Below are 13,648 nucleotides of genomic sequence, written 5' to 3' on the forward strand. Positions count from 1 at the left end.
TTTCTAAAATCTGATCTATAAGCCTGGGCATTAGCTAGCACTTTGTTGGAGAAGGAAGGGTGCTGTTATATATTGTGGTTTCTTCCGGATATGCTGGGCAGCTTTTGAAGAGCATGTTCCCATCTGTTTACAGTGCACTATCAGAAGATCATTCACCGGGACATCAAGCCTTCCAACCTGCTCTTGGGAGACGATGGGCATGTCAAAATAGCTGATTTTGGAGTCAGTAATCAGTTTGAAGGGAATGATGCCCAGCTTTCCAGTACTGCCGGGACACCAGCCTTTATGGCTCCAGAGGCAATTTCAGATTCTGGCAAAAGCTTCAGTGGAAAGGTAAGTCTTGGATCACCACTAATTAGTCTGAGTTTTAGGACCTGGGGAACATGAAAAGAAGGGTGGTATCCAAACCATACTCCTTGGTGTGTCTCTGTTCCACAGGTAAAATAAAGAAGAATTTTTCTTTTATTATTGAGTCAAATCCTGAGGTCCTAACTCTGTTTTACTCAAGACAAAACTCCCGTAGACGCTAATGGGAGTTTTGCCTGAATGAGGCTTCAGGTTTTGATCCATTATTATTTGTCTAGGTCAGATTTCTGCCAGTCTTCCTCATGTTAAGTTGTGTCTTCCTCCACAAGTAGTCTGATTGAAATGAATGGGATTGTTCGTACAGTGAGGAACTACTGGATGTGATTAAGGCTGGCAGAATCTGGCCAATATTGGTCAAAGTGTGTTAGGTGCTTTGTAGACTTGTTTGTGTGCATATAACAATGTATCTGTCTAATTTCATTGTTCAGTATCTATAAAATTAGGTTCCTAATGAAAAAGTTTATTTTTATGTTTGAGAAAATAGCTGTCTGATCTAAAATGTATCTAGCTGTTGGATCTAATTTACTAAGTGCAATTGCTTTCTTTCAGGCACTTGATGTATGGGCCATGGGAATTACTTTGTATTGCTTTGTATATGGGAAGGTAAGATGACTGTAGAACAATTGAATTTTATATAGGAGCCGCGGCTTGGGTATCATTAGTCTGATTCTCCCACAAATAAGTGAAAAATAATAAACAGAGAGCTTGACTCTGCAAGCTCTAATTCTCCCAAATAGTCCTAATGAAGTCAGTGGGTGAATAAGGGTGGCATCCATGCATAAAAATTCACAGGTCTGCCCCATAGCTTACATCAGTGCCCAGATCAGCACCAGTGGCAATAATAGTGACATTCTTTTCCCCCCCAATATTTCCTGGATTTAGAAACAAATCAGGCAGAACATGTGGAGAGAAGCACAAGTTTGATACAAAAGCTGCTCTAAAGTGCTTTAAATGATCCAGATAGTGTGCCGTCCGTCAACTGATAAACACGGCAGACCTGTGCAGGTTATGATGACTTGCTGCATGAGCAAAAAAAATTTATGGTTTTGTTAGGTCCTCCTAAGGTCATGCAGGGCCCCACAAATCACACTGCACAGTTCCAAGGCTTTTTAGCTGATGTGGCTATAATTGACGGGGGTAAAATGTAAAGGAACAAGTAATTTTGTGACAGTTGTGATATGGTTTAACTAATTCAGGATATTTTATTAGTTATGATAACTGTGCACTGGGCTATTTCTAAAATAAATAATTTGCACCAAATCCTAAAGACAGTGGAATCTCTCGGGATTTTGTCCCCTGGTGATATCATTTCCCCATGTGTTATGGCATGGAGAAGACTGGAAGAGGTAAGGTAAATAAAACTAATGAACTGTTCTGTTCCAAGAAACCCCCCTACCGTTGGCCTTGCAGTAAATACTGTGCACTCATTTCCCTTCATTTTATAACTCGCCTTGGCTGGGCGGTTCAGGGAACAAGGCCAGAAAACCATCCCCTATCCCACCAGAAGCAGGTGCTGACGCTACTGTCTTTGGACCAGCAGTAAGGAACACCGCTGAATGCGCTGCCCCACACACTGCCCTTGAGGTATTCTGCAAGCAGAGTGTCTCAAGTAAGGGCCAGTTGTCACAACAGCTGCACTCCTGCCCACCTGCCCATGTTGCTCAGATAGGAAGAGCCAGAATTTAGGCATATATCAATCAACTGGAAAAAGTTACATTCAAAACAAATGTGCACTGAGCTCATGTATCTGAATTTAGCATAGAAAATTTAAAAAGTGATTGAAGAAGATTATTTTAGGCATCATGTAGGTGGTTAGTGCCCAAGATCTGTAAAGCTGTTCTGTGAAGCATTTTTAAATCTGTTTAAGATCCTAGATCGTGAACAGAGTCTCCCAAGTAAATGTCATCCTTAAAAATTTATATATTTGAAAGCTGGGTCCTGCTTCGCTTACCTGTGAAGACTTGAAGCTCAAGATTCTGTTTCACCTGCAAAAGTCAATGACATTGCAGGCAGACAATACAGTCAGGGGGAGTCTGTGATCTGACTAGCTGTCATAGAAGGCCCCAGAACTATGAACTGACATCACAGCAGGCAACTAAAGAAGGAAGTAATTTTCCATGTATCATATAAAAATACACCCATATATTCTGTTGAGTGGAATTCGCCTACTTGTGGAGGCTTCATACAAGGTCCTCCTGACCAAAAATCCCCATGGTAGCCCTGCATGGCACTGGCTGACAGAGCAACACCACATGGGGATTACATCCCTGTGTGTGTGCTGTGAATGAGGGTTTCCCACCGGCTTCAGATAAACTTGTGTATAGGAGAGCATTGAGGGGAGAGGGGTAGGAATGGAACCATTGGATCTGTGCTTACACAAATCCAGTAACTGTTGTCTAGAAGTCTAAAGCAGCAGCAGACGCATTCCATAGACTGGAATAGAGGCTACGTGGTAACCCGCAGCTTTCGTGCAAGTTACATGTGTGCAGGGTGGATTGGATTCCATCCCCTGGCCATGGGTAATTTTCTTGCTTCATCTTTGTTCTCAGACAGGTGAATCTCCACTATTAATTTTGGAGATGAATTTCTTAATTGCCTTTTGTATGGTAAACAATAATACCTAGCACTTATACAGAGTAGATCTTAAAGTGCTTTACAAAGAAGGCCAGTATTGTTACCCCCATTTTACAGATGGGTAAACGGAGGCACAGAGAGACGAAGTGACTTGCCCATGGTGACCCAGCAGGTCAGTGGCAGAGTCTGGAATAGAAACCAGATCTCTTGAGTCTCACTCGAGTACTGCTTTCACTGGGCAACCCTGCTCTTTTAAAATCTCTGCCTTTAACTTTTTAAGTAAGGCATAATTCTGCTTGTGATAGGTGGGAAGATTTTACTAACATACCCTGCATGTATCTTATGGGTCAAATTCTTAAGAAACATGTAACAAAAGTATATCTGAATGGCAATTGCTAAACACTTGAGATGCCTAACAGCTGGAAAACCATTGCTTTGTTTTGTAGTGCCCTTTTATAGATGAATACATTCTGTCTCTCCATAACAAGATCAAGAACAAGGCGGTGGAGTTCCCAGATGAGTAAGTAAACTTTACTGCACTAATGTAAAATAAAGTGCAGTCTGTAATGTTATTAACTGTGCAACATACATGATAACAGTTGGCTATTGTGCTGACTGTGTGGAGTTTTATATGTATATTTGTTTGTTCTGAGGTTTCCTATCTGTGTATCCTATGGCCCCCATTATTGTAGTATCTTATTGTGTATTTAATATAAATCTGTATTTGTATAAATCTTTCATGTATTTATCTTCACAATACCCTTGTGAGGTTGGGAAGTGCTGTTGTCCCTATTTTATAGATGGGAAACTGAGGCCTGAGACTAGGTGACTTGCCCAAGGTCACACAGGAAGTTTGTGGCAAAGCAGGGACTTGAATCCTGGGTCTCCAAAATCTAGCTCTCTAACCACTGAACTATCTTTCCTTTCCAGCTGAGCTAGCCTCCCTCTGGAGGCTTTGGGGATATTGTTCAATTTGTGTTGTCTCTGTTCTTTTTTTCTTTTGCTTGGTCTACACTCTATTGTTTGTAAAAGTGAGAAATTCCATGGGCCAAATTCTGGCCATAAATGAGCACATGCAATTTTCACTGAAGTCAGCTGGAGCTGGGTGCAACATATGTGAAGATAGAATTTTGGCCCTAAGTGACTAAACAAGGTTTTCCAATGCTTGACCAAAACAAGATACTTGACTAAGGGCTGGTAGTGCCCGAGGTATCAGCATAGTGTAAAATATTTATTTATTTATTTAGGTTTTTACAAAGTCTAACAATACCCCGCCAATGCTCATGGCACCCTTAATCTTAAAAAATGCACTATAAAACAAACAGACACATCAGTTACCCAAGATCATCTCAGATAACCTAATGACTATATATATATTATAACGGAATCAAACCAACCCCAATACAATCCCCAGAGCACCAGCCCTGTCCAACACCCATCTCACAGACAAGAGAAGAAAGGTGGGCCTTGCAGCATGTCCTGAATGCAGAAAAACTCTGGCTGTTGTGAACCTTAGGAGGAAGAATATTCCAAAGGTTTGGAGTGAATGGAGAATGCTCTGGAATCTGCCCTCTCGGTTATAGCTAAGGGGCTTCAGCTCGGGTGCCTCCGCTAACCAGAGTGTGGTACTACGTGCAATGTTCACAAATTTTGCTGAAGAAAGATATTTATTCAAATCCAAATCCAGCAGTTCAGTAGCCTCATCACTTATGATAAGCTAATAGCGTTAGCATGAAGTGAGTGGTTTTAGTGAATAGCTGTAAGACAGTGATGGAGGCTACCAGTACATGGTGCCATGATTTCCATGAGGATTGTGTATAGAGAAGGGAACTCTAGAAGAAATGGAGGGATAATCAGAAGGCAGCTGCTGGAAGTATATATGGCTGCAATCTATCTGTGAAACCTGCCGCTGTAGCAGAATTCTTCATCTCAATCCTTGTAGTCTACTGGAGTGCTGAAGGGTTAAGATACTACTAACATGGTCTGCTAAAAAGGCATGATAAATAGAGACACACCAGAGATACAGTAGGATTACCAAGTGTTTAGAAACTGCAGTCTGCCTCTTTGGCAGTGCCCAGAAAGTATCACAAGCCCTGGCATCCCTAATGGTTTTCATAGTCCCTTTTTATCACAACTTAAGATCAAGGACTTTGTGACCAATGAACCTAACACTTAATGCAACTAAACAGTAGTAAGGGAAAATAAATTGACTTAAGACTATATTAAAGAAGTCAATAGTTCGAGAGGCTGGAAGAACAGAGAAACCCATGGAAGCCAAATCCAGCAGGATAATAGTATCAGTCTAGAGGAATGTTTTCCAAGCGGGGACTTTCACCCTGCAATAGTGGGTGGGCCACAAATGTTCTGTTATGCCCAATAGTACAGTGAAATAGTGACATCTACAGCTGTCCCGTTGTCTGTGTCCTATAGTAATAATGAGAGTAGTTTCATGCCGTTTCAGAGTAGCAGCCGTGTTAGTCTGTATCCGCAAAATGAACAGGAGTACTTGTGGCACCTTAGAGACTAACAAATTTATTAGAGCATAAGCTTTCGTGGACTACAGCCCACTTCTTTGCATCCGAAGAAGTGGGCTGTAGTCCACGAAAGCTTATGCTCTAATAAATTTGTTAGTCTCTAAGGTGCCACAAGTACTCCTGTTCTTTTTTCATGCCGTTTGTAACTATGGGGTTGGGTTTTTCTCCTCATGGATGCTCATCCAAAAATTTGCTGTACAAATGAGTCAGTTTAAAAAATAAATCGTTAATAATATATGAGGGGGCTATCGTGGGAGCTCCTGTGAGAGTCCTGTTGGTACCAGTGAGTGCAGGATGTTTGGGTATTTTGTTTCTAGGGGAAGGGCAGAGACAGCATGAACCCAGAAGGCTCACAAGGATGAGTCCCAGGGGATACATGTGAAGGCTCTGTTCTCTTGACCCACAGAAATCAGTTGTTCTATTCCTGTCAGCTTGAACTAGCTAGCTGAAAAGTCTGTCTGCAGATTTCTTAGACTCCTGGCTTCTATCAGTAACCCCATTATGATGTAATAAAATCAGCCAAAGCAATACAAAGCAAAGTACTAGGGTATGTGTGCCAGTGATGTTTCCAGAGACAGACATGAGAAGATCCAAATGAATCATCAAATCTCAGCTTCCTAGAATAAAATAAAATATCAAAACCTCTGATTCTCCCTTAGTTGAAGCAGCGCCCTACCTAAGCTACTGAGATACTGCCAAGGGACAGAAAGTATCATTTCTTCCTTTTCTTCTCCCTTTGCATGTACTGCAGTGTTGGAATTGAAATGAATGCCAGTTTTACCTCAGATAAATATTATTTTTATTATTATTTATTATTTGTATTACTGTAGTGCCTAGTTTTGGACCAGAACCCCATTGTGCTAGGTGCTGTACAAATACAGAACAACAAATAAATATGATTACTTCACTATTGGCTCTATTGTCTTCTGCTTCTCTATATTTACTGAGAAAATACCTTTATTACTGCAAATTGTATCAAGTTACTTATGAACCAGGTTGTGAACCTCTTGTGCTCACTGGTAGTTCTTCACACAAGTACTGTGATTTGAGTCAATGGGATTACTTGTGTTAGTAACCACTCACAGTGTAAGTTTTCCAAGGTCTGACCCTGAACCAACCCCCACCACCACCAAAAAAAAAGTTACTCCCCACTCCCCCTCCCGTAAGAATCAGAATAGTAGTGCCCTCTACTAAAGTCCTGTGAGAACAGAGATAATAGAAGTCTGGGTGATATACTTTCATGACCCTGGCTTAGCTTGATGTGGAACACAGTAGAGCTGTACTACTGGATAATAATGTAATGCTAGGTCCTTTGATACTTCCTGTGCAGAATATTAATTGGGAATGAGAATTGTGTTGGAGGATGATAATGGTTGGCCTTGCAAAGGATGAAACAAAGCTGCTGAAGACTGTATGTATGGAAAGCCCTCTTCCAGAATATTCACCTACACTATAATGGGATTTTTTACTAAGTTGGTAACTAGGATGTAGCAAGGTTGATCCCACACATGCAACATGATAAACACATGATTCCTAACTATGTGGGTGTTCCTTATTGCAGCACTGAACTTGAATAGTGTTCTGCCTTAGTTCAAACATGAATAGGGGGGACTAACACCGTGTCTGTTACCTGTTTAACCGGTACTGCTGTCTCCCACAGGCTTGATTATTCACTGCCTTGCATCTTGCATAGTCACGTACACCTGTGCAAAGTGGGTGTAAAATGCTTTCATTTTGATATTGGTAGTATTTCACACTCACTTTACACAGGCTGTACATGACTACACCACATGCAAGGCAATAAAGAATCAGGCCCCAAGTCTATGCAGGAGGATATCTCAAAAGCGCAATGCACCATGTGAAAAACAACTTTAACCCCCGCCCCTGGCACCAGGAGCTAAGGCTATATAAAACAGCTGCCTGCATTTTCACAGAATGCACTGATGATGATTGATAATAGAATTTCTTCAACTATGAGAATTACTGGGTAAAATTCTATGGCCTGTGCGCTATGAAGAAGTCAGACAGCATGATCATAGTGTTCTTTTTGGCCTTAATAATATTGATCTGTTGATGTTGATCTCAGGGTTGTGCAGTGTGGCAGATGAATACGAGCCAACCAAATTAATATACAGTTGTAGTGGGAAAAACGCTGTTATGTGATCCATGTTTTCTGTACTCTTGTCAATGAGTCTGTCAGTCCCTGGTTACATTTAACATGGCTCTGTCTGTAGTGTAGACAGGGCTATAAAACATGTGTAAACATACCTGCCACTTCTCTGCGCTTTCACAGCTTCAGGCCTTCTCTCTGGCTTTTGGATGATGATTCATTTATTTCTTCACTTGCTTTTGGATGAGGTACCCATAGCTGGATTTTTTCCAACTCAGTCCAATACCCAGACGGAGAATTTTTGACCTACTTCCATTAATTAATCCTTCGTTTTAGTCAAAATCTAGAGATAAAATTACTTCAGTATTTAGAAATGTGCATGAGGAAATTAAAACTCTAATGAAACATGCTCCTGGTAAAGTACCAGGGTCACACAGCCCGAACTGTAGCCAGATGTTCATTATCCAGCGGCGTGAATCATTTTTAAGACGCTACGGACCTTCTCCTGTGAGGAGTTGAGCACCCTCAATTCCCACTTAAATCAAGAAGGGACCAGATGAAGAGCTCGGTTCCCATTTAGGCACTCAAATAAGGTCCAGGGTATCAAAACTTAAGCTCCTTTGAGAATCTGCTCACTTGTCTTAAGTGCCTAATACGAAGCTGAACTCTTTTGAAAATCTTGCTCCAATTGTGGGTGCTGAGCCTTTCTGAAAATCTGGCCCTTAGAGTTGAGGGCAGTCAGCACATTACAGATAATCAGGCCCAAGGCATTGCAAATATGGACAGAACTCACTAAGGTAATTCATTCTGTGTTGCCATTGCTGCATGATTTTGGATGGATGTTTGTTTTAACAGAGCTGCGGCAAAGAATTGTTTATGTAGGCAGTTGTGTCTCTGCTCTCTCAAGTCCTGGGCAATTTGCCCATCATCTCTCAGCCATCATATATTTGGGTTAGCAGTCAGTTTACGAGTGACTGTTCCCATCTGTCTCCACAGTAAGTTATTAACATTTAATGGGCTAACTGGGTTGTGCTAAGAAACCTTTTCTTCATTCAGCCATCTCCTTCAGCAATAATTCTTGCTGCATGATTTATTTTGACTTCACATTGACCTATTCTCCCAGCCTAAAAAAATCTTGCTGCTCATTAAGATGTTGAGAGATAGTTACTGTGTGTTGATTGCTGTCTAAACTAAATCCATTTATTTGATAAAGATGGTAACAGAGAGATGCATATTAAGCAAGAACTCACTGGACTGATTCCACCTCAGACCTCCCACTAGGATGACCAGATGTCCCAATTTTATAGGGACAGTCCCGGTTTTTGGGTCTTTTTCTTATATAGGCTCCTACTACCCCCAACCCCCTGTCCCAATTTTTCACATTTGTCATCTGGTCACCCTACCTCCCACAGAATTAGCACCTAGCTATATATAGGAGCATTTTGGAGTCAATTTATTTTACCATGGCTACAAAAGACACACATTTCTGTTTACAGAGGGTCCATGAAAACTCAATCTCTGCTTTATGAATGATTAAATAAAGAAATGTAACTTTCTGTGCTCAGATATTTCAGCTCCCCTTAGGCCAGAGACAGTGGGGTAAATATTTTCTGTAGATATGCAGCTCTGCTCATATAAATGAGAATTATGCATCTAAACTCCTGTGCATTGTGCTAGATATTTAAGAAAATGGATTTAGGCATAATTTCATCTTGGGTTAAGTTACAATTAGCACTAAATAAAAGTTATTCAGGACTAACAGCAAATTGGTAAAGGCTTTGTGTCCAGACATCTATTAAGAGTGCAAGAACTACTATGTGTGTGATTCTAATAAGGATCTAAAGTTGAGTCATTCTTTTTCTGACCTACAATGCAATGTTAACAATTCTCACTATTTTGTCATTAGTCTCATGATACTACGTGTTCTTCCAAGCTCCTGGGAATATGAGAGAATCTCAGTTTTCATTTCCCTTAGTTGGGGGGAAAAAAGCTGGAAAACATGACCCCTAATTGCTCCAAGTCCAGAAGGCAATTTAAAAGACCCCAAAGTTGTTATTTAAAATCTCATGTTTTTTAAGCCAGTTCATGATTATTTGAGGGCCTGTCTCAGGGCTGGTCTACACTGGAGGAGGAGGGGGGGTCAGGGTCGATATAAGATATGCAACTTCAGCTATGGGAATAGTGTAGCTGAAGTCGACGTATCTTATTTCGACTTACCTTGGGTCCTCACGGCATGGGATCGACGGCCGCGGCTCCTTGTCGACTCCACTACCACCGCTCTCCCTGGTGGAGTTCCGGAGTCAACGGGAGCGCGTTCGGGGATCGATATGTCACGTCTAGACGAGACACGATATATCGATCCCCGATAGATCGATTACTACCTGCTGATTCAGCGGGTAGTCTCGACGTATCCTCAGTGGTTGTGGTTAGCAATACTGCTGCATGTTCGAATTGTGAGGAAGCCCTCTGCCATGCTTTAGCAATACCTCCAGCTGATTGGGAAACCGTGTTAACGAACTCCAAAGTATTGTGGAATCTTCCATTGAAAAAATTGTCAAGTATGACATGAGTTCTTTTTAGAATGGAGGAGTGAAGGGGAGAAATAGGGAGACTCCATGAGTCTCTAAGGGGAGACAAGCAAACACGTTTCTACACATATGTTCCGAACACATGGAAGATATTTTCCCCTTTTTGGTGCACATACTGTCCCTTGGAACTAACATCTCCTCTGACATGGTGTATGGACGTGCTGGTGTAAGTGGTGGGCATTTTGTTTAGCATTGACATAGTGAATAGCCGGTGCATGGCCATTTTTCTTTCCTTCCTCTCTCTGTTATTAACTGGGTAATTCAATTAATTTCAACAGTAACTTACCCAGAACTGCATGAATGTCCCACAGAGCTTGTCTGCGACAAAGACAGCCATGCATTTTCCCTTCCTTATGATTTTTCATTATTTCTGTGTCTGCCTAGAAGTCTTTCTGACTCCTAGAAAAATATCAGACTAGATCATTGTGCTGTCTTCTTTTTTAAATCACATTAATACTGCTTTTGCGCTGACAGATATTAGGCCTTTTAGAAAGCACCATTTCACCTTTATCTCAGCTGCCTACTGTTAGCAGCCCTGACTGCTTATTTATGACCTGCTGACTACTGCTCTCTGCTCCAGTATTAGTATCTTTTATAGCCCAGATCTTGTTATAAGAGTGTCCTGGTTTTTCCCTTTCCTGCCCCCTGCCTAAAATTTCATGTGAGTGGCAGTCTAGAGAATGGCAGTATTCAACTGGTCATTCCTGTCCCTCCCATTATCTGGGCCTGATTCTCTTTTACACGAAGACCCCTTGGCACCACTGTGGTGTTTAAAGAATACCACTTTATGACCCCTTTACACAGCCCGAGCAGTATTAAAGAGCCTCCGTATAAGTGAGAATCGGGCCCTTTTGTTCTCGCTATTGCCAGTTACAGGGCTAGCTGCACTTCTGTCCTCTTTCAGGGCTCAGACCTTTACCTCTCCTGGAGTGAAATGCTAGTTTTCTTGTTCTAATACCAGGCACTGGGCTACAGAATCTGTGGATTAACTGTTCTTACCCACCTGAGGTCCAGCTGACCTGGGGTACCTGCAGTTCCTCTCAGTCTGTGATCGGTGGTGAACAGGGATAGTACAGCCTTCTTGAAACAAAAGTGTTGTTTATTTTAACAAACAACAGTCTTGGGAGACAGACCAGTCCTCACTTACAGACAGCCCCCCAACCTCAAGCAAATTCTCACCAGCAACTGCACACCATACAACATAAACACTAACCCAGGAACCTCTCCTTGTAACAAAGCCCAATGCCAACTCTGTCCACATATCTATTCAAGTGACACCATCATAGGACCTAACTACGTTGGCCACGTCATCAGGGGCTTGTTCACCTGCACATCTACCAACGTGATATATGCCATCATGTGCCAGCAATGCCCCTCTGCCATGTACATTGGCCAAACCAGACAGTCTCTACGCAAAAGAATAAATGGACACAAATCTGACATCAGGAATCATAACATTCAAAAACCAGGTTTCAGAGTAGCAGCCGTGTTAGAGTGGGAGAACACTTCCACCTCTCTAACCACACAGTGACAGACTTGAAGGTGGCAATTTTGCAACAAAAAAACTTTAAAAACAGACTCCAAAGAGAGACTGCTGAACTTGAATTAATATACAAATTAGATACAATTAACTTAGGTCTAAACAAAAAGAAGAACAGGAGTACTTGTGGCACCTTAGAGACTAACAAATTTATTAGAGCATAAGCTTTCGTGGACTACAGCCCACTTCTTCGGATGCATATAGAATGGAACATATATTGAGGAGATATATATACACACATACAGAGAGCATAAACAGGTGGGAGTTGTCTTACCAACTCTGAGAGGCCAATTAATTAAAAGAAAAAAAACTTTTGAAGTGATAATCAAGCTAGCCCAGTACAGACAGTTTGATTATAAGTGTGAGAATACTTACAAGGGGAGATAGAGTCAATGTTTGTAATGGCTCAGCCATTCCCAGTCCTTATTCAGTCCTTAGGTCTAAACAGAGACTGGTAATGATTGGGTCATTACACTAATTGAATCTATTTCTCCATGTTAAGTATCCTCACACCTTCTATGGATCATCTCGATTATCACTTCAAAGGATTTTTTTCTCCTTCTGATGATAGCTCATCTCAATTGATTGGCCTCTTACAGTTGGTATGGCTACTTCCACCTTTTCATGTTCTCTGTATGTATAAATATCTTCTTCCTGTGTGTTCCATTCTATGCATCCGAAGAAGTGGGCTGTAGCCCATGAAAGCTTATGCTCAAATAAATTTGTTAGTCTCTAAGGTGCCACAAGTACTCCTGTTCTTCTTGCGGATACAGACTAACACGGCTGCTACTCTGAAACCTTTATTTTAACAGTGGAACAAAGCATTTAAAGCAAAAGTATTTTAAAACATGTCTTTCTGACCTAAAGGGTTTCCATCCACTGATGGTAACCTAGGCAGGCCAGTATGTTACTGTGTCTGAGTCTGGTTCCCAAAACAACTACTCCCCAATCTCAGTGAATTCCCAGGATTTACTCCTCTGGTTCAGACCAGTCCTGTAGGCTCAGTAGGAGATCAAGCCAGAGTCCTTAGGGCCAATAGTTCTGGCATTGTCTCTTAACAATTCTTAAGTGTTTTCTGAGAAGTGGCTTATCTTAAGCCATTGTGTCCCTTCCTGCTTGTGTTTTTCCCGACAGTCTCCTTTTAAACTAAACCAACATATTCATACACTAAACGTCCCAATAACCAGGTCAACATACAGTGTTCATAAGTTATTACAGAACAGCTCCAAATCCATCACACTAGTATGTCCCTTAATATGATTTGAATGTAATTTATTTATATAGTTGGTTTATTTACATTTGCTTTTGAAGAGAGAGAGAGGCATTATGCCTGGTTCTCACCAGCATTTTTAATCTGTCACGTTCATGAGAACTGAAATGCATTCTCATGGGACAGAAGTATTCTCCTGGCGTGAAATTTTACATTGCCAAGTTCCAGCTTTGAGAAAATATATGCACCACTGAAAATTGTTCATGACAGAAATGCTGACGGAGATCATCAACTGACTATCATGGTGCTAACACACACTAATGTAATTTTATTTCAGAGCATTGTCATAATAAAAATTATTTTTGTTTTTAAAAGTCCTTACCTGTGTTGTTAGTACTACTGATCATGCAAACCTTTGCTTTTGAGAGTAATCCATTCAAGGGAACAACTTGCCTGAGCAACTACTATTTGTGTGAATAGGGGTTTACAGGATTGGGGACTAGATTATTAAAAATTATTTTAAAAAAATCAAATGTTTTTGCTACCATTTGTGTTGATTGTTTACTTTTTATAAGACCCGTATCTTGGAAATTGAAACTATTTCCCTTCTTTGACCCTTTTCTAGCACAGTTTTCTGTAGTATGTTGGTTGCAAAAGCTTCAGACAAATGTTAAATTTGAAATAAATTTTCATCAGTATTTGTGGAAACATTTCAATTCATACAAC

General features: G+C 41.0%; 1 protein-coding gene across 4 annotated transcripts in view; it reads left to right on the plus strand.

Moving 5' to 3' along the window:
- Nucleotides 1–13,648, plus strand: part of CAMKK1 (calcium/calmodulin dependent protein kinase kinase 1) — a 197,512-nt gene that overhangs the window by 155,110 nt on the left and 28,754 nt on the right. For all 4 annotated transcript variants that reach the window (XM_054008395.1, XM_054008396.1, XM_054008393.1 and 1 more), the window contains exons 10-12: nt 134–333; nt 916–969; nt 3,387–3,460. In XM_054008395.1, coding sequence (XP_053864370.1) covers nt 134–333; nt 916–969; nt 3,387–3,460 — 328 coding nt within the window. The remainder of the gene's footprint in view (nt 1–133; nt 334–915; nt 970–3,386; nt 3,461–13,648) is intronic.

The sequence above is a fragment of the Malaclemys terrapin genome, chromosome 18 (assembly GCF_027887155.1).
Source record: "Malaclemys terrapin pileata isolate rMalTer1 chromosome 18, rMalTer1.hap1, whole genome shotgun sequence".
Taxonomy (NCBI): Eukaryota; Metazoa; Chordata; order Testudines; family Emydidae; genus Malaclemys; species Malaclemys terrapin.